The 23,173-nt window shown below is 41.1% G+C and overlaps 1 protein-coding gene across 1 annotated transcript in view; it reads left to right on the forward strand.

Moving 5' to 3' along the window:
- Window positions 1-23,173, forward strand: part of YPEL2 (yippee like 2) — a 323,060-nt gene that overhangs the window by 143,632 nt on the left and 156,255 nt on the right. Inside the window, exon 2 of the mRNA XM_053707318.1 lies at window positions 4,665-4,982. Within this exon, the coding sequence (XP_053563293.1) occupies window positions 4,866-4,982 (117 nt within the window). The 5' untranslated portion in view covers window positions 4,665-4,865. The remainder of the gene's footprint in view (window positions 1-4,664; window positions 4,983-23,173) is intronic.

The following is a 23,173-nucleotide window of genomic DNA, read 5'->3' on the forward strand; positions in this document are numbered from 1 at the left end:
CGTTAGCATTCTGTGTACTCTTGAGCTTGGGTATATGTTTCCCACAAGTAAAGAATGCAGCTGTGGACTCTTCCCATATTAAGATGGAAAACATAAATGATGCTTACCTGATAATTTCATTTCCATCTGTATGGGAAGAGTCCACAGCTCCCGCCCGTGTTCTCTGATGGGTGCTAAAATTGAATTTTTTTCTTCTGGTACCTTTTTCACCCTGATATTTCTCTTACTGTTCCTTGTTCCCTCTGCAAAATTACTGTGGTTATGAGAAAGTGGGGGAGGTATTTAAGACTTTGGCTGGGGTGTCTTTGCCTCCTCCTGGTGGCCAGGTTCAGTATTTCCCACAAGGAATGCAGCTGTGGACTCTTCCCATACAGATGGAAATGAAATTATCAGGTAAGCATAATTTGTTAACTAGTTTTCAGCCACGTATAGATAAAAGACTATATCTATCTATGCACATTACTGCACACACGGTCAATGTGCTTAGCACATTATTGTCAGCCTTGCTGAGAGAGAGCTCAGATCGGACTATCAGATTGTGTACGTGGTTTTTCCTCCTTAGCTATAAACAAATTACTCGTGTCATAGTCACTCATATCAATAATATATGTTAACAGACATTTGCATTGATCATATACCCAGCTAGTCTGATCCCCCTCAACTACAGGCGTGCATTGTGTTCTGGTATATATAACGGACACATCTATCAGGCCTCTGGCCAATGAGCTGTGAGTGGGCGTATACATATTGCATTATTAATTTTATGCTCTCCAGCTACGTATAAGGTATATTCCGTATCTTTACATATGAACGATCATGTATATAAAATAAACGTAACCAAACACATGCATTGTTAATTAATTTGCTCGTTCCTCAGAGTTTCAGTTATTGACTTGATCCATGCTGTAGTGTACATAAGACATACCTCCTAGTCTGTAACTAATAACGTTGTTGTATTGAGTATCATGTATATAATGTATGCTAAGAGACATCTGTGTATTTTTCACTTACATAGTTAATTTGATCACCATGGATTTTAACTATAAATGTGCATTGTTGTTTATTATATGTAACTGACACATCTATTAGAACTTTGCCCAATGAGCTTTGAGTGGGTGTTTACATAACGCGTCACCAGCCTGGAAATAGGCACATCCTACGTTGTCAATAATGCCTTTATGTATGAAGAAGTAACCTCCAATTGTTATATATATATATATATATATATATATATATATATATATATATATATATATATATAATGTGTGTGTGTGTGTGTGTAATCCAACTCATGTATTGCTTATATTTTAGATAAATCTGTTCGTTCCTCTGTGTCTCAGTAATAATTTTGATTTTTGATCCACATCATCCTTCAATGTTCACATGTCCTGGTCCCATGACCGGAGGGTCAAATTGAATCACTTTAATCTCAGGTTAAAAAAATGAGTGTGAAAACTTTACCCCATTATGATTGGTCAGGTTATGATATTTAAAGGGTAAATAGCCCTGCAGTCGGTTCGCCTTTGAGAAAGCTACGGCCAAATGTGCATCAGGCGACCGCCAACCTGTTGTATACCACTCCGTTGTGTGAAATTTGTTCCACATCCTCTCTCTAGCCTAACAATTATAGTTGTTTTACTTTACTTACTATTATGTTATTGGGGTTTTCTCCCCTTATTAGTATAACTATCAATTTATGTGAAAATTGAGCCATATTTGGATTTAGCCTTCTGTACTCTGGGTATAGATTAATACTTATTGGGCTACTTGCCCCATACCAGCTAAATTTGGGCCTATGTCCCCTATCATAATATATATTGTACTCCACCTATGCGACTTATCTATCCAACAATTGTATGGAATAACATAATTTCACTACTATTTGCATATCCTAGCGCATATTTTGTACCCTACGTTTTTGGGGATTTTTATCTGTACTAACAATAAAAATTATGTTTTAATACCCTGCTGGGGCCCTTACCCCCTTATACTCTCTATAAGCGAGTGCTGTATATTGGTGCTTTCTTTTTTCATTTTTTCTAATTACTCAATTTGGCACTCAGCACCCTCCATAAACTCCTATTTTGTGGATATATTTAGGTTTTCTGTGTTACACACACCACCTCCTTTTTTTCATTAATTTACAAAATTAATAAGTACGTCTTTTTTAGTTCTCATGATGTGATTAATGTAAGCTTACCTTTTATGAAGGTAAGTTATTAATATGCCTAACTATACCATAGCAAAGTTCCTTTAGTATGTGAAATTGCAAGCATGAGCTTTTAGCACTATTGCTTTCCTTCTATAAAACTTATCAGCATAGCTGGTAGAACATTTCATGAGCTCTAATGATTTTAGTGACTGGAACATTATCCATGCCTTTTTATATACAATTAAAGGGACAGTAAACACCTTTTAAGTTACAAGACATTCCTGTTTTGTTGCTATAGAATACATTTTAAGCAACTTTCTAATTTACTCCTTTTATCAATTTTTCTTCATTCTCTTGGTATCTTTATTTGAAATGCAAGAATGTAAGTTTAGATGCCGGCCCATGTTTTGTGAACAACTTGGGTTGTCCTTGCTGATTGGTGGATAAATTCATGTGCTGTCCAGAGTCTGAACCATGAAAAAAAGCTTAGATGCCTTCTTTTTCAAATAAAGATAGCAAAAGAACGAAGAAAAATTGATGATGGGAGTAAATTAGAAAGTTGCTTAAAATTGCATGCTCTATCTGAATCACAAAAGAAAAAATGTGGGTTCAGTGTCCCTTTAATGTTTTTAAAACAAATTAACATCCTTTTTACTGCAGTTACTTTTCCATAGCCAAACTCCACCCACCAATAGCCTTATTTGGAGGAGACAATCTGGTCTTTAGTCTGCAGGCAACCAAGCTACATACTGTTGTAAAGTTAGTATAAAGGGAATTGTTTTGCAATAGTTGTCAGTTAAAGCCAATTAGGGATAGATCTGTAGCAGAGTTATTGCCTTGACGTCAGCAGTGTCAATTTCAAGGTGTAAGAGTTAGATATTGCTTAATTTTCAAAGCTTAAAAACTGAATGTCAACTTTCATGATAAAGTGCCCGTTTTAAAAAAAAAAAAAAACTATTAAAAAACAGGGGTTCTTCATTCATGAAATTTTACATTGCACTGGATTTTACAAATACTTAGCTTCTCCTGAAAAGCCGGATCGCCGATTTCCCCCGCCTGCTTCTTCCTGCTGTACCTACACAGCAATGACGAAACCGGCTTCCTCCAATCACAACGTGGCCTCACCAGATGAACGCTCCTGGGAGGGAAGCCGTGATTGGAGAGAGTTGGTTTCATCATTGCTGACAAAGTACAGAGGAGCTGCAGGCGTGGGATCGGTGATCCGGTGTTTCAGGAGAAGGTAAGTATTTGTAAAATCCGGTGCAATGTATTCTCACAATGTAAACACACACACACACACACACACACACATATATATATATATATATATATATATATATATTTATATATATATATATACATATATAGGGCTTTGCGATATGGGCAAAAAAAAAAATGCAATTTAATAGCGATTTTCACTGCTGCGCTGCAGACTCCTACTGACTAGACTACATGTGCAGTCAGTCAGGAGGAGGAAGTTCCCGGTGGCAGCAAAAAAATAAATTTAAAATAATTTTAAACCCATTCCCACGTCACTCAATCCCCCCAGCTGTACCCAATAAGGTAACCTATTCCCACGTCACTCACTCCCCCCAGCTGTACCCGGTAGCCCATTCCCACGTCACTCACTCCCCCCCAGCTGTACCCGGTAAGGTAACCCATTCCAATGTCACTCAATCCCCCCCAGCTGTACCCGGTAACCCATTCCCACGTCACTCACTCCCCCCAGCTGTACTCGGTAAGGTAACCCATTCCCACGTCACTCAATCCTCCCAGCTGTACCCGGTAATCCATTCCCACGTCACCTGGTCAAAATCATTTAGCGATACTTTCTGTCAGTCACCTACACGTGACACAATAACAGCGTTACTTCCTTTGCTGGTGCTGAACTGTCTGTAAGCAGAAGTGATATTTTTACTGGCAAAAGAGCAAAAACGGAAAAGACAAACTTAATTAATTTACATAAGTGACGTCACTACGGTGAGACCCTCAGGATCTGAGTATGACTGACAGGCAGACCCTAAATACCCCACTGACTCCCTCCTAAATACTACACTGTCTGCCCCCTAAATATTCCACTGTCTGCCCTAGTCGTCATAGGTGATATCATAGTGGGTGGGGTTATAAATAGCGTACTCTCGCAGCGATTAATAGCGGTTTAAAACCGAATCCACGATTAATTGTGCAGCCCTAAGATATATATATGTATGTATGTGTGTGTGTGTGTGTGTGTGTGTATATATGTGTGTATGTGTGTGTATATATATATATATATATATATATATATATAAATAATAATAAAAATATATATATATATATATATAAATAAAAATTAATGATTGGTGTGTGTGCTACTTTTTTCTTTAATAGATACTTGGTCTACTTTGTCATCAGAATTACTATTCTAGAATCCCCACTTATGTTATTATTTTTGTGTAATTATGTATGAAACTTTTGGTAATTCGTTTCCACCCAAAGTGATTGATTTTTTTTTTCTGGGATTATCTTCTAGGTCATTGGTGTCTTGTACCTGTAGTCAGATCATTTGTGACTAAGACATAAGTGTGTTCTTCAGCGTGTGGAGCCCGCCCCCACACCCTTTACCTGCCAAACCACGGCCTTTACCTGTGTCTTCCGGTGTTTCCCGTGCGATCCTTCCTGCGGGAGCGCCTCGTGGGCCACTCCAGAGTTTACTCAGCGCTCAGTGGCTCCAATGGTGAAAATGACAAGGTCCAAAACTTTTCAGGCCTATTTGCCCACCTGTCACAGAACATATAGCTGCATTCACTGCAGAGCACATTTGGCAAATCACGATGAGCTGATATCCAAGGTAAGACCACTGCTATTTTCCTTCATTTTAAAGATGTGGAGAAATCTGTGAGGGGATAAGCTTCAAAGTAACCTCTTTTCTACAGGCACAATTATATAAAGGTCTCTGGGTTGGTGCGATTTATTTATGAATGCTTGCCAGTACTTTTATTTCCTTCGTTGAATTATCTAAAGAAACTTTTTACCCTGAATAGAGGGTTTCTCGCTAAAGGGCGAATACTGCAGTTTTGTATGGTAAGTAGATACATACATTACTAAAGTGTACATTGAAAATCATAAATTGAACCGTTCACACACAAATATGCAGGAAAATGTTTTATTGCTATGGTGTTGTAAAAATCGTAACAAAATTGTTCGCCAAAAATCATATTTTATAAAAGACAAAAAAATTGTATATAAATTATACAGGAATAAATCATTTTAAATATGCACAGTGTAAATCGTAATTTAAGTACACTGGATGCACACAAAAAAAACACACAAAAAATCATACTTAAACATGCAAATGAAAATTCACTGGCTTCCTCTTGCCTCCAGGATTAAACACAAAATTCTCACTCTGACATACAAAGCCCTCAACTGCACTGCTCCCCCCTACATCTCCGACCTTGTCTCCAGATATTCTCCCTCCCGTCCCCTTTCCTCTGCTCATGATCTCCTCCTCTCGTGTTACCTCCTCACATTCCCGTTTACAGGACTTCTCCAGACTGGCTCCCATCTTATGGAACTCCCTGCCTCGCTCCACAAGACTCTCCCTAAAGACTCTACTATTCAGGGAGGCATACAACCTACACTAACCTCTCCTAACTCCATTTCTCTTCCCTTGAACCCGTTAGAATGTAAGCCTATACGCCCAGCTGTTTGTATATCATTTTCACAAGAGCCAACTACAACGGTGCAACTCTCAGCAGGGCCCTCTATCCATTTGATCCCTATAAATGTTATCTTGTCTACCGCCTTTGTTTACAGTGCTGCGGAATCTGTTGGTGCTCTACAAACACCCAATGATAATAATAGAGGCGATTGTAAGATGCTATATGCAGAGCAGCACAATATATGTTTATTATTTGATGCAGGGTTTCATTTCTCCAACATAGGTGTGTCCGGTCCACGGCGTCATCCTTACTTGTGGGATATTCTCTTCCCCAACAGGAAATGGCAAAGAGCCCAGCAAAGCTGGTCACATGATCCCTCCTAGGCTCCTCCTTCCCCAGTCATTCTCTTTGCCGTTGCACAGGCAACATCTCCACGGAGATGGCTCAGAGTTTTTTGGTGTTTAAATGTAGTTTTTATTCTTCAATCAAGAGTTTGTTATTTTAAAATAGTGCTGGTATGTACTATTTACTCTGAAACAGAAAAGAGATGAAGATTTCTGTTTGTAAGAGGAAAATGATTTTAGCAACCGTTACTAAAATCGATGGCTGTTTCCACACAGGACTGTTGAGAGGAATTAACTTCAGTTGGGGGAAACAGTGAGCAGACTTTGGCTGCTTGAGGTATGACACATTTCTAACAAGACTTGGTAATGCTGGAAGCTGTCATTTTCCCTATGGGATCCGGTAAGCCATTTTCTTAATTTTCAATATAAGAATACAAGGGCTTCACAAGGGCTTTAAAGACTGGTAGACATTTTTCTGGGCCAAAACGATTACTATATAAGCATGTTTAATGGTTTATAACTTAGGAGAGTTATTTTAATCTTGGCAAATTGTTTAAAAAACGGACAGGCACTGTATTGGACACCTTTTTCACTGGGGGCCTTTTCTAGTCATAGGCAGAGCCTCATTTTCGCGCCACTAATGCGCAGTTGTTTTTGAGAAGCAAGGCATGCAGATGCATGTGTGAGGTGCTCAGATCCACTGAAAAAGCTTATTGAAGGCGTCATTTGGTATCGTATTCCCCTCTGGGCTTGGTTGGGTCTCAGCAAAGCAGATACCAGGGACTGTATAGGGGTTAAATGTAAAAACGGCTCCGGTTCCGTTATTTTAAGAGTTAATGCTTTCAAATTTGGTGTGCAATACTTTTAAGGCTTTATGACACTGTGGTGAAATTTTGGTGAATTTTGAACATTTCCTTCATACTTTTGCGTATATTCAGTAAAAAAGTGTGTTCAGTTTAAAATTTAAAGAGACAGTAACGGTTTTATTTTAAAACGTTTTTTTGTGCTTTGTTACCAAGTTTATGCCTATTAACATGTCTGAACTATCAGATAGACGATGTTCTGTATGTTCGGAAGCCAAGGTTCCTATCCATTTAAATATATGTGATAAATGTGACAAACAAAGTAGGGACAATGATACCACTGATAATAATGTTGCCCAAAACGATTCCTTAAGTGAGGGGAGTAAGCATGGTACTGCATCATCCCCTTCTATGTCTACACCAGTCTTGCCCACTCAGGAGGCCCCTAGTACATCTAGTGCGCCAATCCTCCTTACTATGCAACAATTAACGGCTGTAATGGATAATTCTATTAAAAACATTTTAGCCAAAATGCCCACTTATCAGCGAAAGCGCGACTGCTCTGTTTTAGATACTGAAGAGCATGAGGACGCTGATGATAATGGTTCTGACATGCCCTTACACCAGTCTGAAGGGGCTAGGGAGGTTTTGTCTGAGGGAGAAATTTCAGATTCAGGAAAAATTTCTCAACAAGCTGAACCTGATGTTATTACATTTAAATTTAAATTGGAACATCTCCGCGCTCTGCTTAAGGAGGTGTTATCTACTCTGGATGATTGTGACAATTTGGTCATTCCAGAGAAATTATGTAAAATGGACAGGTTCCTAGAGGTCCCGGTGCCCCCCAAAGCTTTTCCTATACCCAAGCGGGTGGCGGACATTGTAAATAAAGAATGGGAAAGGCCCGGCATACCTTTTGTCCCTCCCCCTATATTTAAGAAATTATTTCCTATGGTCGACCCCAGGAAGGACTTATGGCAGACAGTCCCCAAGGTCGAGGGGGCGGTTTCTACTCTAAACAAACGCACCACTATCCCTATAGAAGATAGTTGTGCTTTTAAAGATCCTATGGACAAAAAATTAGAGGGTTTGCTTAAAAAGATGTTTGTTCAGCAAGGTTACCTTCTACAACCAATTTCATGCATTGTTCCTGTCACTACAGCAGCGTGTTTCTGGTTCGAGGAACTAGAAAAGTCGCTCAATCAAGCATCCTCTTATGAGGAGGTTATGGGCAGAGTTCAAGCACTTAAGTTGGCTAATTCTTTTACCTTAGACGCCACTTTGCAATTAGCTAGATTAGCGGCGAAAAATTCAGGGTTTGCTATTGTGGCGCGCAGAGCGCTTTGGCTAAAGTCTTGGTCAGCGGATGCGTCCTCCAAGAACAAATTACTTAACATACCTTTCAAGGGGAAAACGCTGTTTGGCCCTGACTTGAAAGAGATTATTTCAGATATCACTGGGGGTAAGGGCCACGCCCTTCCTCAGGATAGGTCTTTTAAGGCTAAAAATAAACCAAATTTTCGTCCCTTTCGCAGAAACGGACCAGCCTCAAGTTCTACATCCTCTAAGCAAGAGGGTAATACTTCTCAAACCAAGCCAGCCTGGAGGCCAATGCAAGGCTGGAACAAAGGTAAGCAGGCCAAGAAACCTGCCACTGCTACCAAGACAGCATGAGATGTTGGCCCCCGATCCGGGACCGGATCTGGTGGGGGGCAGACTTTCTCTCTTCACTCAGGCGTGGGCAAGAGATGTTCTGGATCCTTGGGCGCTAGAAATAGTCTCCCAAGGTTATCTTCTGGAATTCAAGGAGCTACCCCCAAGGGGAAGGTTCCACAGGTCTCAATTGTCTTCAGACCACATAAAAAGACAGGCATTCTTACATTGTGTAGAAGACCTGTTAAAAATGGGAGTGATTCATCCTGTTCCATTAGGAGAACAAGGGATGGGATTCTACTCCAATCTGTTCATAGTTCCCAAAAAAGAGGGAACATTCAGACCAATCTTAGATCTCAAGATCCTAAACAAATTTCTCAAGGTTCCATCGTTCAAAATGGAAACCATTCGGACAATTCTTCCTACCATCCAGGAAGGTCAATTCATGACCACGGTGGATTTAAAGGATGCGTATCTACATATTCCTATCCACAAGGAACATCATCGGTTCCTAAGGTTCGCCTTTCTGGACAAGCATTACCAGTTTGTGGCACTTCCATTCGGATTAGCCACTGCTCCAAGAATTTTCACAAAGGTACTAGGGTCCCTTCTAGCGGTGCTAAGACCAAGGGGCATTGCAGTAGTACCTTACTTGGACGACATACTGATTCAAGCGTCGTCTCTACCTCAAGCAAAGGCTCATACGGACATTGTCCTGGCCTTTCTCAGATCTCACGGGTGGAAAGTGAACGTAGAAAAAAGTTCTCTATCTCCGTCAACAAGAGTTCCCTTCTTGGGAACAATAATAGACTCCTTAGAAATGAGGATTTTTCTGACAGAGGCCAGAAAATCAAAACTTCTAAGCTCTTGTCAAGTACTTCATTCTGTTCTTCTTCCTTCCATAGCGCAGTGCATGGAAGTAATAGGTTTGATGGTCGCGGCAATGGACATAGTTCCTTTTGCGCAAATTCATCTAAGACCATTACAACTGTGCATGCTCAGTCAGTGGAATGGGGATTATACAGACTTGTCTCCGACGATACAAGTAGATCAGAGGACCAGAGATTCACTCCGTTGGTGGCTGACCCTGGACAATCTGTCACAAGGGATGAGCTTCCGCAGACCAGAGTGGGTCATTGTCACGACCGACGCCAGTCTGGTGGGCTGGGGCGCGGTCTGGGAACCCCTGAAAGCTCAGGGTCTTTGGTCTCGGGAAGAATCTCTTCTCCCGATAAATATTCTGGAACTGAGAGCGATATTCAATGCTCTCAAGGCTTGGCCTCAGCTAGCAAAGGCCAAATTCATACGGTTTCAATCAGACAACATGACGACTGTTGCGTATATCAACCATCAGGGGGGAACAAGGAGTTCCCTGGCGATGGAAGAAGTGACCAAAATAATTCAATGGGCGGAGACTCACTCCTGCCACTTGTCTGCAATCCACATCCCAGGAGTGGAAAATTGGGAAGCGGATTTTCTGAGTCGTCAGACATTTCATCCGGGGGAGTGGGAACTCCATCCGGAAATCTTTGCCCAAATAATTCAATTGTGGGGCATTCCAGACATGGATCTGATGGCGTCTCGTCAGAACTTCAAGGTTCCTTGCTACGGGTCCAGATCCAGGGATCCCAAGGTGACTCTAGTGGATGCACTAGTAGCACCTTGGAGCTTCAACCTAGCTTATGTGTTCCCACCGTTTCCTCTCATTCCCAGGCTGGTAGCCAGGATCAAACAGGAGAGGGTATCGGTGATCTTGATAGCTCCTGCGTGGCCACGCAGGACTTGGTATGCAGATCTGGTGAATATGTCATCGGCTCCACCATGGAAGCTACCTTCGAGACAGGACCTTCTTGTTCAAGGTCCGTTCGAACATCCGAATCTGGCCTCACTCCAACTGACTGCTTGGAGATTGAACGCTTGATTTTATCAAAGCGAGGGTTCTCAGATTCTGTCATTGATACTCTTGTTCAGGCTAGAAAGCCTGTAACTAGAAAAATCTACCATAAAATATGGAAAAAATATATCTGTTGGTGTGAATCTAAAGGATTCCCATGGAACAAGATAAAAATTCCTAAGATTCTATCCTTTCTTCAAGAAGGTTTGGAGAAAGGATTATCTGCAAGTTCTTTGAAGGGACAGATTTCTGCTTTATCTGTTTTACTTCACAAAAAGCTGGCGGCTGTGCCAGATGTTCAAGCTTTTGTTCAGGCTCTGGTTAGAATCAAGCCTGTTTACAAACCTTTGACTCCTCCTTGGAGTCTCAATTTAGTTCTTTCAGTTCTTCAGGGGGTTCCGTTTGAACCCCTACATTCCGTTGATATCAAGTTATTATCTTGGAAAGTTTTGTTTTTGGTTGCAATTTCTTCTGCTAGAAGAGTTTCAGAGTTATCTGCTCTGCAGTGTTCTCCTCCTTATTTGGTGTTCCATGCAGATAAGGTGGTTTTGCATACTAAACCTGGTTTTCTTCCGAAAGTTGTTTCTAACAAAAATATTAACCAGGAGATAGTCGTGCCTTCTTTGTGTCCGAATCCAGTTTCAAAGAAGGAACGTTTGTTGCACAATTTGGATGTAGTTCGTGCTCTAAAATTTTATTTAGAGGCTACAAAGGATTTCAGACAAACATCTTCCTTGTTTGTTGTTTATTCTGGTAAAAGGAGAGGTCAAAAAGCAACTTCTACCTCTCTCTCTTTTTGGCTTAAAAGCATCATCAGATTGGCTTATGAGACTGCCGGACGGCAGCCTCCTGAAAGAATCACAGCTCATTCCACTAGGGCCGTGGCTTCCACATGGGCCTTCAAGAACGAGGCTTCTGTTGATCAGATATGTAAGGCAGCGACTTGGTCTTCACTGCACACTTTTACCAAATTTTACAAATTTGATACTTTTGCTTCTTCTGAGGCTATTTTTGGGAGAAAGGTTTTGCAAGCCGTGGTGCCTTCCATCTAGGTGACCTGATTTGCTCCCTCCCATCATCCGTGTCCTAGAGCTTTGGTATTGGTTCCCACAAGTAAGGATGACGCCGTGGACCGGACACACCTATGTTGGAGAAAACAGAATTTATGTTTACCTGATAAATTACTTTCTCCAACGGTGTGTCCGGTCCACGGCCCGCCCTGGTTTTTTAATCAGGTCTGATGATTTATTTTCTCTAACTACAGTCACCACGGTATCATATGATTTCTCCTATGCAAATATTCCTCCTTTACGTCGGTCGAATGACTGGGGAAGGCGGAGCCTAGGAGGGATCATGTGACCAGCTTTGCTGGGCTCTTTGTCATTTCCTGTTGGGGAAGAGAATATCCCACAAGTAAGGATGACGCCGTGGACCGGACACACCGTTGGAGAAAGTAATTTATCAGGTAAACATAAATTCTGTTTTTTAAAGTGCGCCTCCTGCTCACTGCTAAGTTCGCCCTACACAGCGAAGTTTCCATTTCCAGCAAGCTCCATTACTTTTTATAGGAGACATTGCGCCACTCGCAGGGACTGCCCTTTTTTTTTAAAGATAATTTCACCAGGGCAGCCTCTGCGAGGATTGGCATGAAAAACCAAGTCTGATTCGAAGTTGGTAGATAATCAGCCCCTAAGTTACTCATTCCAAATGGGGGGATATTTTCTCTCTTTTTTTTCTCTTTCTTTTTCTCTCTCTCTTTCTCTTTTTCTTTCTCTCTTTTTCTCTTTTTCTTTCTCTTTCTTTCTTTCTCTCTCTCTTTCTTTCTCTCTTTTTTTTCTCTTTTTTTCTATTTCTTTCTCTCTCCTCTCTTTCTCTTTCTTTCTCTTTCTTTCTCTTCTCTTCTCTTTTTCTCTTCTCTTTTTTTCTCTTCTCTTTTTCTCTCTCCTCTTTTTCTCTCTCCTGTCTTTCTCTCTCCTCTCTTTCTCTCTCCTTTCTTTCTCTCTCTCTCTTTCTTTCTTTCTTTCTCTCTCTTTCTCTCTCTTTCTCTTTTTCTTTCTCTTTCTCTCTTTCTCTTTTTCTCTTTCTCTTTCTTTCTCCTCTCCTCTTCTCTTTTTCTCTTCTTCTCTCTTTTTCTCTTCTCTTTTTTTTTTCTCTCTCTCTCTCTCATCACGTGCCTCGTAAACGGGTAAATTTGCCCTTTTACAGGCAGGCAATAAATAACCAGCCATTACAAGTGGCTAATTAATGGTACAACAATTAGCACTCTGAAAATTAACCAGAGATCAGATCTCTGGTTAATTTTCCAAAAGTGCCCCAATTGCCCCTAAAATAGAGTATATTGTACTTTTTTATTTGTAAAAAAATGTAGCTTTTTATTTATTTTTTAAAATAAAAAATAAATTGCACAAAGCAGTTTTTTAAAGGGGTTAAAGTTTTCGGGTATGGGGTATTAGAAAAAAAAATATGACACTGAAAAGTGCCTTTACATTGTGGTCTATGAGGTACTGTGTTTTCCCTATAAATATATATGTATATGCTTATATACATATATATTTGTGTTTATATGATATAAACCCATAAACATATATGTATATATTCATATACATATATATTTAACATTTGCTGCGCAACATACCCCCTTCGCTGTGCTAGGTTCTCATGCCGTGTCTGGAGCCTATGGAAGCGCGCTCTCATGAACGCAAAGCTTCCGTGCATATGCGATATTTTGCGCTCCACTCGTAATCTGGGCCATTGTAAGCAAAGGACAGTAATGCATACTGACAGGTTCTAATGAATTAGAGCATTTAGTTTTTGCATTAGGTTGTCCATTTAATACTTGTGTCAGAGTATAACCATTCTGTTAGTAAAAGGTCATATGAACTAACACAGTCCTTGGAAGTACGGCCCAGTTCACAAAAAAAACTATTTATTCTATTCAAGGAAACATAAATATAGCTCTACAACACTACACATCATTGAGCCTGACTAAATTTGGCAGGGCTATTCATGTTGCCTAAAAATCCCACAGCAATCTTGCAGCCAAGCGCCTGCTTCTCAGACACCTGTAGCCACGCCTCTGCTGTCAGAGTACAGCAGCATTTCCCTTGAGCATAACTACTGAACTGAACTCCTTTTTAAAGAAGGCCAATTAAACCCCTTCAACCCACAGCTGTTCGCTCTAACAGGCTGTTCTGTGTGATTTAAAAAAAAAATAAAGTACACTAACCTATTCAGGATGACGTTCATCATCTTGTTTTCAAGAGGCCCAGTCGCTTAACCTCAGCTCTAGGAAAATAAATTAAAGCAAAGATAACAAGGCAAAATGGTCAAAGATTGGAAAAAGTTTGGAAAAAGTAAACTTTATTTTGAAATTTACAGCCCTTAAAATATCCCAATATGCTGCACCCACATCTGTTTTAATCATTTGTTAAGAAAAGCAGGTTTGTGCAAATACAAACCAGTACTCAAGTCTGTGATTTTTTTTTTTTTTTTTACCAGCTCTTATTTCTAGATCCCTGTATTGCAATGCCAAGTTACTAGAGTATAATTTGCTCACCAGCTGATGAGGGCATTATTATAAACAGCAACAAGCCTCCCCAAGCCAAAAAATACCCCTGCAAAACAAACACAAAAAGGCTTTTAATGTCTCTTTAAAATAGTTTTGCGCTATTGTCCTCCTTAGTATAATGAACAAGAAACATTTATTTTCTGAACCTTAAAGGGATATAGTCTACTTGAAATGTTTTATTGTTTAAAAAGATAGATAGCCCCTTTTATTACCCATTCCCAAGTTTTGCATAACCAACACTGTTATATTAATAACCTTTTTTACCTCTGTGATTACCTTGTGTCTAAGCCTCAGAAGATTGCCCCCTTATCTCAGTGCTTTTGACAGACATGCATTTTAGCCAATCATTGCTGACTCCTAAATAACTCCACTGGAGTAAGCAGAATGTTATCTATATATGACACACATGAACTAGCAGTGTCTAACTGAAAAACTGTCAAAATGCATTGAGGGCTTGGATATGAGCCTACCTTTCAACATATAATACCAAGAGAACAAAGCAAATTTTATGATAAAAAAGTTGTTTAAAATTGCATGCCCTATCTGAATCATGAATGTTTTTAATTTTGACTAGACTGTCCCATTTTAATAATAACAATTTTTAAAAAAGTTTTTATTTAACTAAAGAAAAATAACCATTACCTTAATAATTTTAAATAGTTTTATTTATCGAATCTAATAATAATATATTTTATTTGCAATGCTTGTCCCTCCCTCATCACACTTATGTGCAGATCTATTCCATTCTAAACAATCTTCTATTCATTGAGCTTCTTGAAACTTACACCTAGATTTAGAGTTTTGCGTTAGAAGGGGTGCGTTAGCTACGCGTTTTTCCCCCCCGCAGCTTTTACACAATGCTGGTATTGAGAGGGCTGCGTTAGGCTCCAAAAAGGGAGCGTACAGGCATATACACTTCAACTCTCAATACCATCGTTGCTTACGGACGCGGCCAGCTTCAAAAACGTGCTCGTGCACGATTCACCCATAGGAAACAATGGGGCAGTTTGAGCTGAAAAAAAACCTAACACCTGCAAAAAAGCAGCGTTCAGCTCCTAACGCAGCCCCATTGTTTCCTATGGGGAAACACTTCCTAAGTCTGCACCTAACACCCTAACATGAACCCCAAGTCTAAACACCCCTAACCTTACATTTATTAACCCCTAATCTTCCGCCCCCGCTATCGCTGACCCCTGCATTACACTTTTAACCCCTAATCTTCCGCTCCGGACACCGCCGCAACCTACATTATAGCTATGCACCCCTAATCTGCTGCCCCTAACATCGCTGACACCTATATTATATTTATTAACTCCTAATCTGCCGCCCCAAAAGTTGCCGCTACCTTACCTACACTTATTAACCCCTAATCTGCCAACCAGACCTCGCCGCTGCTCTAATAAATGTATTAACCCCTAAAGCTAAGTCTAACCCTAACACCCCCCTAAATTAAATATAATTTAAATCTAACAAAATAAAATAAATCTTATTAAATAAATTAATCCTATTTAAAGCTAAATACTTACCTGTAAAATAAACCCTAATATAGCTACAATATAAATAATAATTACATTGTAGCTATTTCTCCAACATAGGTGTGTCCGGTCCACGGCGTCATCCTTACTTGTGGGATAGTCTCTTCCCCAACAGGAAATGGCAAAGAGCCCAGCAAAGCTGGTCACATGATCCCTCCTAGGCTCCGCCTACCCCAGTCATTCTCTTTGCCGTTGTACAGGCAACATCTCCACGGAGATGGCTTAGAGTTTTTTAGTGTTTAACTGTAGTTTTTATTATTCAATCAAGAGTTTGTTATTTTGAAATAGTGCTGGTATGTACTATTTACTCAGAAACAGAAAAGAGATGAAGATTTCTGTTTGTATGAGGAAAATGATTTTAGCAACCGTCACTAAAATCCATGGCTGTTCCACACAGGACTGTTGAGAGCAATTAACTTCAGTTGGGGGAACAGTGTGCAGTCTCTTGCTGCTTGAGGTATGACACATTCTAACAAGACGATGTAATGCTGGAAGCTGTCATTTTCCCTATGGGATCCGGTAAGCCATGTTTATTCAGCAAGTAAATAAGGGCTTCACAAGGGCTTATTAAGACTGTAGACTTTTTCTGGGCTAAATCGATTCATTATTAACACATATTTAGCCTTGAGGAATCATTTTATCTGGGTATTTTGATATAATAATATCGGCAGGCACTGTATTAGACACCTTATTCTTTAGGGGCTTTCCCAAAGCATAAGCAGAGCCTCATTTTCGCGCCGGTGTTGCGCACTTGTTTTTGAGAGGCATGGCATGCAGTCGCATGTGAGAGGAGCTCTGATACTTAGAAAAGACTTTCTGAAGGCGTCTTGCCCACTCAGGAGGCCCCTAGTACATCTAGCGCGCCAATACTCCTTACTATGCAACAATTAACGGCTGTAATGGATAATTCTGTCAAAAACATTTTAGCCAAAATGAACACTTATCAGCGTAAGCGCGGCTGCTCTGTTTTAGATACTGAAGAGCATGACGACGCTGATAATAATATTTCCGAAGGGCCCCTAACCCAGTCTGATTGGGCCAGGGAGGTTTTGTCTGAGGGAGAAATTACTGATTCAGGGAACATTTCTCAACAGGCTGAACCTGATGTGATTGCATTTAAATTTAAGTTGGAACATCTCCGCATTCTGCTTAAGGAGGTATTATCCACTTTGGATGATTGTGACAAGTTGGTCATCCCAGAGAAACTATGTAAAATGGACAAGTTCCTAGAGGTGCCGGGGCTCCCAGAAGCTTTTCCTATACCCAAGCGGGTGGCGGACATTGTTAACAAGGAATGGGAAAGGCCCGGTATTCCTTTCGTCCCTCCCCCCATATTTAAAAAATTGTTTCCTATGGTCGACCCCAGAAAGGACTTATGGCAGACAGTCCCCAAGGTCGAGGGAGCGGTTTCCACTTTAAACAAACGCACCACTATACCCATAGAGGATAGTTGTGCTTTCAAAGATCCTATGGATAAAAAATTAGAAGGTTTGCTTAAAAAGATGTTTGTTCAGCAAGGTTACCTTCTACAACCAATTTCATGCATTGTCCCTGTCGCTACAGCCGCATGTTTCTGGTTCGATGATCTGATAAAGGCGGTCGATAGTGAGTCTCCTCCTTTTGAGGAGATTATGGACAGAATCAATGCTCTCAAATTGGCTAATTCTTTCACCCTAGACGCCACTTTGCAATTGGCTAGGTTAGCGGCTAAGAATTCTGGGTTTGCTATTGTGGCGCGCAGAGCGCTTTGGTTGAAATCTTGGTCGGCTGATGCGTCTTCCAAGAACAAGCTACTTAACATTCCTTTCAAGGGGAAAACGCTGTTTGGCCCTGACTTGAAAGAGATTATCTCTGATATCACTGGGGGTAAGGGCCACGCCCTTCCTCAGGATCGGCCTTTTAAGGCTAAAAAACGGACCAGCCCAAGGTGCTACGTCCTCTAAGCAAGAGGGTAATACTTCTCAAGCCAAGCCAGCTTGGAGACCAATGCAAGGCTGGAACAAGGGAAAGCAGGCCAAGAAACCTGCCACTGCTACCAAGACAGCATGAAATGTTGGCCCCCGATCCGGGACCGGATCTGGTGGGGGGCAGACTCTCTCTCTTCGCTCAGGCTTGGGCAAGAGATGTTCTGGATCCTTGGGCGCTAGAAATAGTCTCCCAAGGTTATCTTCTGGAATTCAAGGGACTTCCCCCAAGGGGGAGGTTCCACAGGTCTCAGTTGTCTTCAGACCACATAAAAAGACAGGCATTCTTACATTGTGTAGAAGACCTGTTAAAAATGGGAGTGATTCATCCTGTTCCATTAAGAGAACAAGGGATGGGGTTCTACTCCAATCTGTTCATAGTTCCCAAAAAAGAGGGAACGTTCAGACCAATCTTAGATCTCAAGATCTTAAACAAGTTCTCAAGGTTCCATCGTTCAAGATGGAAACCATTCGAACTATTCTTCCTTCCATCCAGGAAGGTCAATTCATGACCACGGTGGATTTAAAGGATGCGTATCTACATATTCCTATCCACAAGGAACATCATCGGTTCCTAAGGTTCGCATTCCTGGACAAACATTACCAGTTCGTGGCGCTTCCTTTCGGATTAGCCACTGCTCCAAGGATTTTCACAAAAGTACTAGGGTCCCTTCTAGCTGTGCTAAGACCAAGGGGCATTGCTGTAGTACCTTACTTGGACGACATTCTGATTCAAGCGTCGTCCCTTCCTCAAGCAAAGGCTCACACGGACATTGTCCTGGCCTTTCTCAGATCTCACGGATGGAAAGTGAACGTGGAAAAGAGTTCTCTATCCCCGTCAACAAGGGTTCCCTTCTTGGGAACAATAATAGACTCCTTAGAAATGAGGATTTTTCTGACAGAGGCCAGAAAAACAAAACTTCTAGACTCTTGTCGGATACTTCATTCCGTTCCTCTTCCTTCCATAGCTCAGTGCATGGAAGTGATCGGGTTGATGGTAGCGGCAATGGACATAGTTCCTTTTGCGCGCATTCATCTAAGACCATTACAACTGTGCATGCTCAGTCAGTGGAATGGGGACTATACAGACTTGTCTCCGAAGATACAAGTAAATCAGAGGACCAGAGACTCACTCCGTTGGTGGCTGTCCCTGGACAACCTGTCACAAGGGATGACATTCCGTAGACCAGAGTGGGTCATTGTCACGACCGACGCCAGTCTGATGGGCTGGGGCGCGGTCTGGGGAGCCCTGAAAGCTCAGGGTCTTTGGTCTCGGGAAGAATCTCTTCTACCGATAAATATTCTGGAACTGAGAGCGATATTCAATGCTCTCAAGGCTTGGCCTCAGCTAGCGAGGGCCAAGTTCATACGGTTTCAATCAGACAACATGACAACTGTTGCGTACATCAACCATCAGGGGGGAACAAGGAGTTCCCTAGCGATGGAAGAAGTGACCAAAATCATTCTATGGGCGGAGTCTCACTCCTGCCACCTGTCTGCTATCCACATCCCAGGAGTGGAAAATTGGGAAGCGGATTTTATGAGTCGACAAACATTGCATCCGGGGGAGTGGGAACTCCATCCGGAAATCTTTGCCCAAGTCACTCAGCTGTGGGGCATTCCAGACATGGATCTGATGGCCTCTCGTCAGAACTTCAAAGTTCCTTGCTACGGGTCCAGATCCAGGGATCCCAAGGCGGCTCTAGTGGATGCACTAGTAGCACCTGGGACCTTCAAACTAGCTTATGTGTTCCCGCCGTTTCCTCTCATCCCCAGGCTGGTAGCCAGGATCAATCAGGAGAGGGCGTCGGTGATCTTGATAGCTCCTGCGTGGCCACGCAGGACTTGGTATGCAGATCTGGTGAATATGTCATCGGCTCCACCTTGGAAGCTACCTTTGAGACGAGACCTGCTTGTTCAGGGTCCGTTCGAACATCCGAATCTGGTTTCACTCCAGCTGACTGCTTGGAGATTGAACGCTTGATTTTATCGAAACGAGGGTTCTCAGATTCTGTTATCGATACTCTTGTTCAGGCCAGAAAGCCTGTAACTAGAAAGATTTACCACAAAATTTGGAAAAAATATATCTGTTGGTGTGAATCTAAAGGATTCCCTTGGGACAAGGTTAAGATTCCTAGGATTCTATCCTTCCTTCAAGAAGGATTGGAAAAGGGATTATCTGCAAGTTCCCTGAAGGGACAGATTTCTGCCTTGTCGGTGTTACTTCACAAAAAACTGGCTGCTGTGCCAGATGTTCAAGCCTTTGTTCAGGCTCTGGTTAGAATCAAGCCTGTTTACAAACCTTTGACTCCTCCTTGGAGTCTCAATTTAGTTCTTTCAGTTCTTCAGGGGGTTCCGTTTGAACCCTTGCATTCCGTTGATATTAAGTTATTATCTTGGAAAGTTTTGTTTTTAGTTGCAATTTCTTCTGCCAGAAGAGTTTCAGAATTATCTGCTCTGCAGTGTTCTCCTCCTTATCTGGTGTTCCATGCAGATAAGGTGGTTTTACGTACTAAACCTGGTTTTCTTCCAAAAGTTGTTTCTAACAAAAACATTAACCAGGAGATTATCGTACCTTCTCTGTGTCCGAAACCAGTTTCAAAGAAGGAACGTTTGTTGCACAATTTGGATGTTGTTCGCGCTCTAAAATTCTATTTGGATGCTACAAAGGATTTTAGACAAACATCTTCCTTGTTTGTTGTTTATTCCGGTAAAAGGAGAGGTCAAAAAGCAACTTCTACCTCTCTCTCTTTTTGGATTAAAAGCATCATCAGATTGGCTTACGAGACTGCCGGACGGCAGCCTCCCGAAAGAATCACAGCTCATTCCACTAGGGCTGTGGCTTCCACTTGGGCCTTCTAGAACGAGGCTTCTGTTGATCAGATATGTAGGGCAGCGACTTGGTCTTCACTGCACACTTTTACCAAATTTTACAAGTTTGATACTTTTGCTTCTTCTGAGGCTATTTTTGGGAGAAAGGTTTTACAAGCCGTGGTGCCTTCCATTTAGGTGACCTGATTTGCTCCCTCCCTTCATCCGTGTCCTAAAGCTTTGGTATTGGTTCCCACAAGTAAGGATGACGCCGTGGACCGGACACACCTATGTTGGAGAAAACAGAATTTATGTTTACCTGATAAATTACTTTCTCCAACGGTGTGTCCGGTCCACGGCCCGCCCTGGTTTTTTTAATCAGGTCTGATAATTTATTTTCTTTAACTACAGTCACCACGGTACCATATGGTTTCTCCTATGCTAATATTCCTCCTTAACGTCGGTCGAATGACTGGGGTAGGCGGAGCCTAGGAGGGATCATGTGACCAGCTTTGCTGGGCTCTTTGCCATTTCCTGTTGGGGAAGAGAATATCCCACAAGTAAGGATGACGCCGTGGACCGGACACACCGTTGGAGAAAGTAATTTATCAGGTAAACATAAATTCTGTTTTTAGGATTTAAATTTATTTTACAGGCAACTTTGTATTTATTTTAACTAGGTACAATAGCTATTAAATAGTTAATAACTATTTAATAGCTACCTAGTTAAAATAATTAACTAGTTTATTTAATTAATTTATTGATAGTGTAGTGTTAGGTTTATTTGTAACTTAGGTTAGGATTTATTTTACAGGTAATTTTGTATTTATTTTAACTAGGTACAATAGCTATTAAATAGTTAATAACTATTTAATAGCTACCTAGTTAAAATAATTACAAAATTACCTGTAAAATAAATCCTAACCTAAGTTACAAATAAACCTAACACTACACTATCAATAAATTAATTAAATAAACTACCTACAATTATCTACAATTAAATCGACTAAACTAAATTACAAAAAATAAATAAATAACAAAGCCCCCCAAAATAAAAAAATGCCCTACCCTATTCTAAAATAAAGTTTACAGCTCTTTTACCTTACCAGCCCTTAAAAGGGCCTTTTGCGGGGCATGCCCAAAAGAATTCAGCTCTTTTGCCTGTAAAAAAACATACAATACCCCCCCCCCAACATTACAACCCACCACCCACATACCCCTAATCTAACCCAAACCCCCCTTAAAAAACCTAACACTAAGCCCCTGAAGATCTCCCTACCTTATCTTCACCACGCCGGGTATCACCGATCCGTCCAGAAGAGGCTCCGAAGTCTTCATCCTATCCTGCAAGAAGAGGTCCAGAAGAGCCTCCGAAGTCTTCCTCCTATCTGGCAAGAAGAGGACATCCGGACCGGTAGACATGTTCATCCAGGCGGCGTCTTCTATCTTCATCCTTCCGGCGCGGAGCGGGACCATCTTGAAGCAGCTGACGGGGATCCATCCTCTTCTTCCGGCGACTCCCGACGAATGAAGGTTCCTTTAAGGGACGTCATCCAAGATGGCGTCCCTCGAATTCCGATTGGCTGATGGGATTCTATCAGCCAATCGGAATTAAGGTAGGAAAAATCTGATTGGCTGATTGAATCAGCCAATCAGATTCAAGTTCAATCCGATTGGCTGATCCAATCAGCCAATCAGATTGAGCTTGCATTCTATCAGCCAATAGAATGCGAGCTCAATCTGATTGGGTGATTGGATCAGCCAATCGGATTGAACTTGAATCTGATTGGCTGATTCAATCAGCCAATCAGATTTTTCCTACCTTAATTCCGATTGGCTGATAGAATCCTATCAGCCAATCGGAATTCGAGGGACGCCATCTTGGATGACGTCCCTTAAAGGAACCTTCATTCGTCGGGAGTCGCCGGAAGAAGAGGATGGATCCGCGTCGGCTGCTTCAAGATGGTCCCGCTCCGCGCCAGAAGGATGAAGATAGAAGAAGCCGCCTGGATGAACATGTCTACCGGATGTCCTCTTCTTGCTGGATAGGAGGAAGACTTCGGAGCCTCTTCTGGACGGATCGGTGATACCCGGCGTGGTGAAGATAAGGTAGGGAGATCTTCAGGGGCTTAGTGTTAGGTTTTTTTAAGGGGGGTTTGGGTTAGATTAGGGGTATGTGGGTGGTGGGTTGTAATGTTGGGGGGGTGGTATTGTATGTTTTTTTACAGGCAAAAGAGCTGAATTCTTTGGGGCATGCCCCGCAAAAGGCCCTTTTAAGGTCTGGTAAGGTAAAAGAGCTGTAAACTTTATATTTTAGAATAGGGTAGGGCATTTTTTTATTTTGGGGGGCTTTGTTATTTTTTTAGGGGGCTTAGAGTAGGTGTAATTAGTTTAAAATTCTTGTAATCTTTTTTTATTTTTTGTAATTTTAGTTTAGTTGATTTAATTGTAGATAATTGTAGATAGTTTAGTTAATTAATTTATTGATAGTGTAGTGTTAGGTTTAATTGTAACTTAGGTTAGGATTTATTTTACAGGTAATTTTGTAATTATTTTAACTAGGTAGCTATTAAATAGTTATTAACTATTTAATAGCTATTGTACCTAGTTAAAATAAATACAAAGTTGCCTGTAAAATAAATATAAATCCTAAAATAGCTACAATATAATTATTCGTTATATTGTAGCTATATTAGGGTTTATTTTACAGGTAAGTATTTAGCTTTAAATAGGATTAATTTATTTAATAAGAGTTAATTTAATTCGTTAGATAAAAATTATATTTAACTTAGGGGGGTGTTAGGG

The sequence above is a fragment of the Bombina bombina genome, chromosome 3 (assembly GCF_027579735.1).
Source record: "Bombina bombina isolate aBomBom1 chromosome 3, aBomBom1.pri, whole genome shotgun sequence".
NCBI classification, from domain to species: domain Eukaryota; kingdom Metazoa; phylum Chordata; class Amphibia; order Anura; family Bombinatoridae; genus Bombina; species Bombina bombina.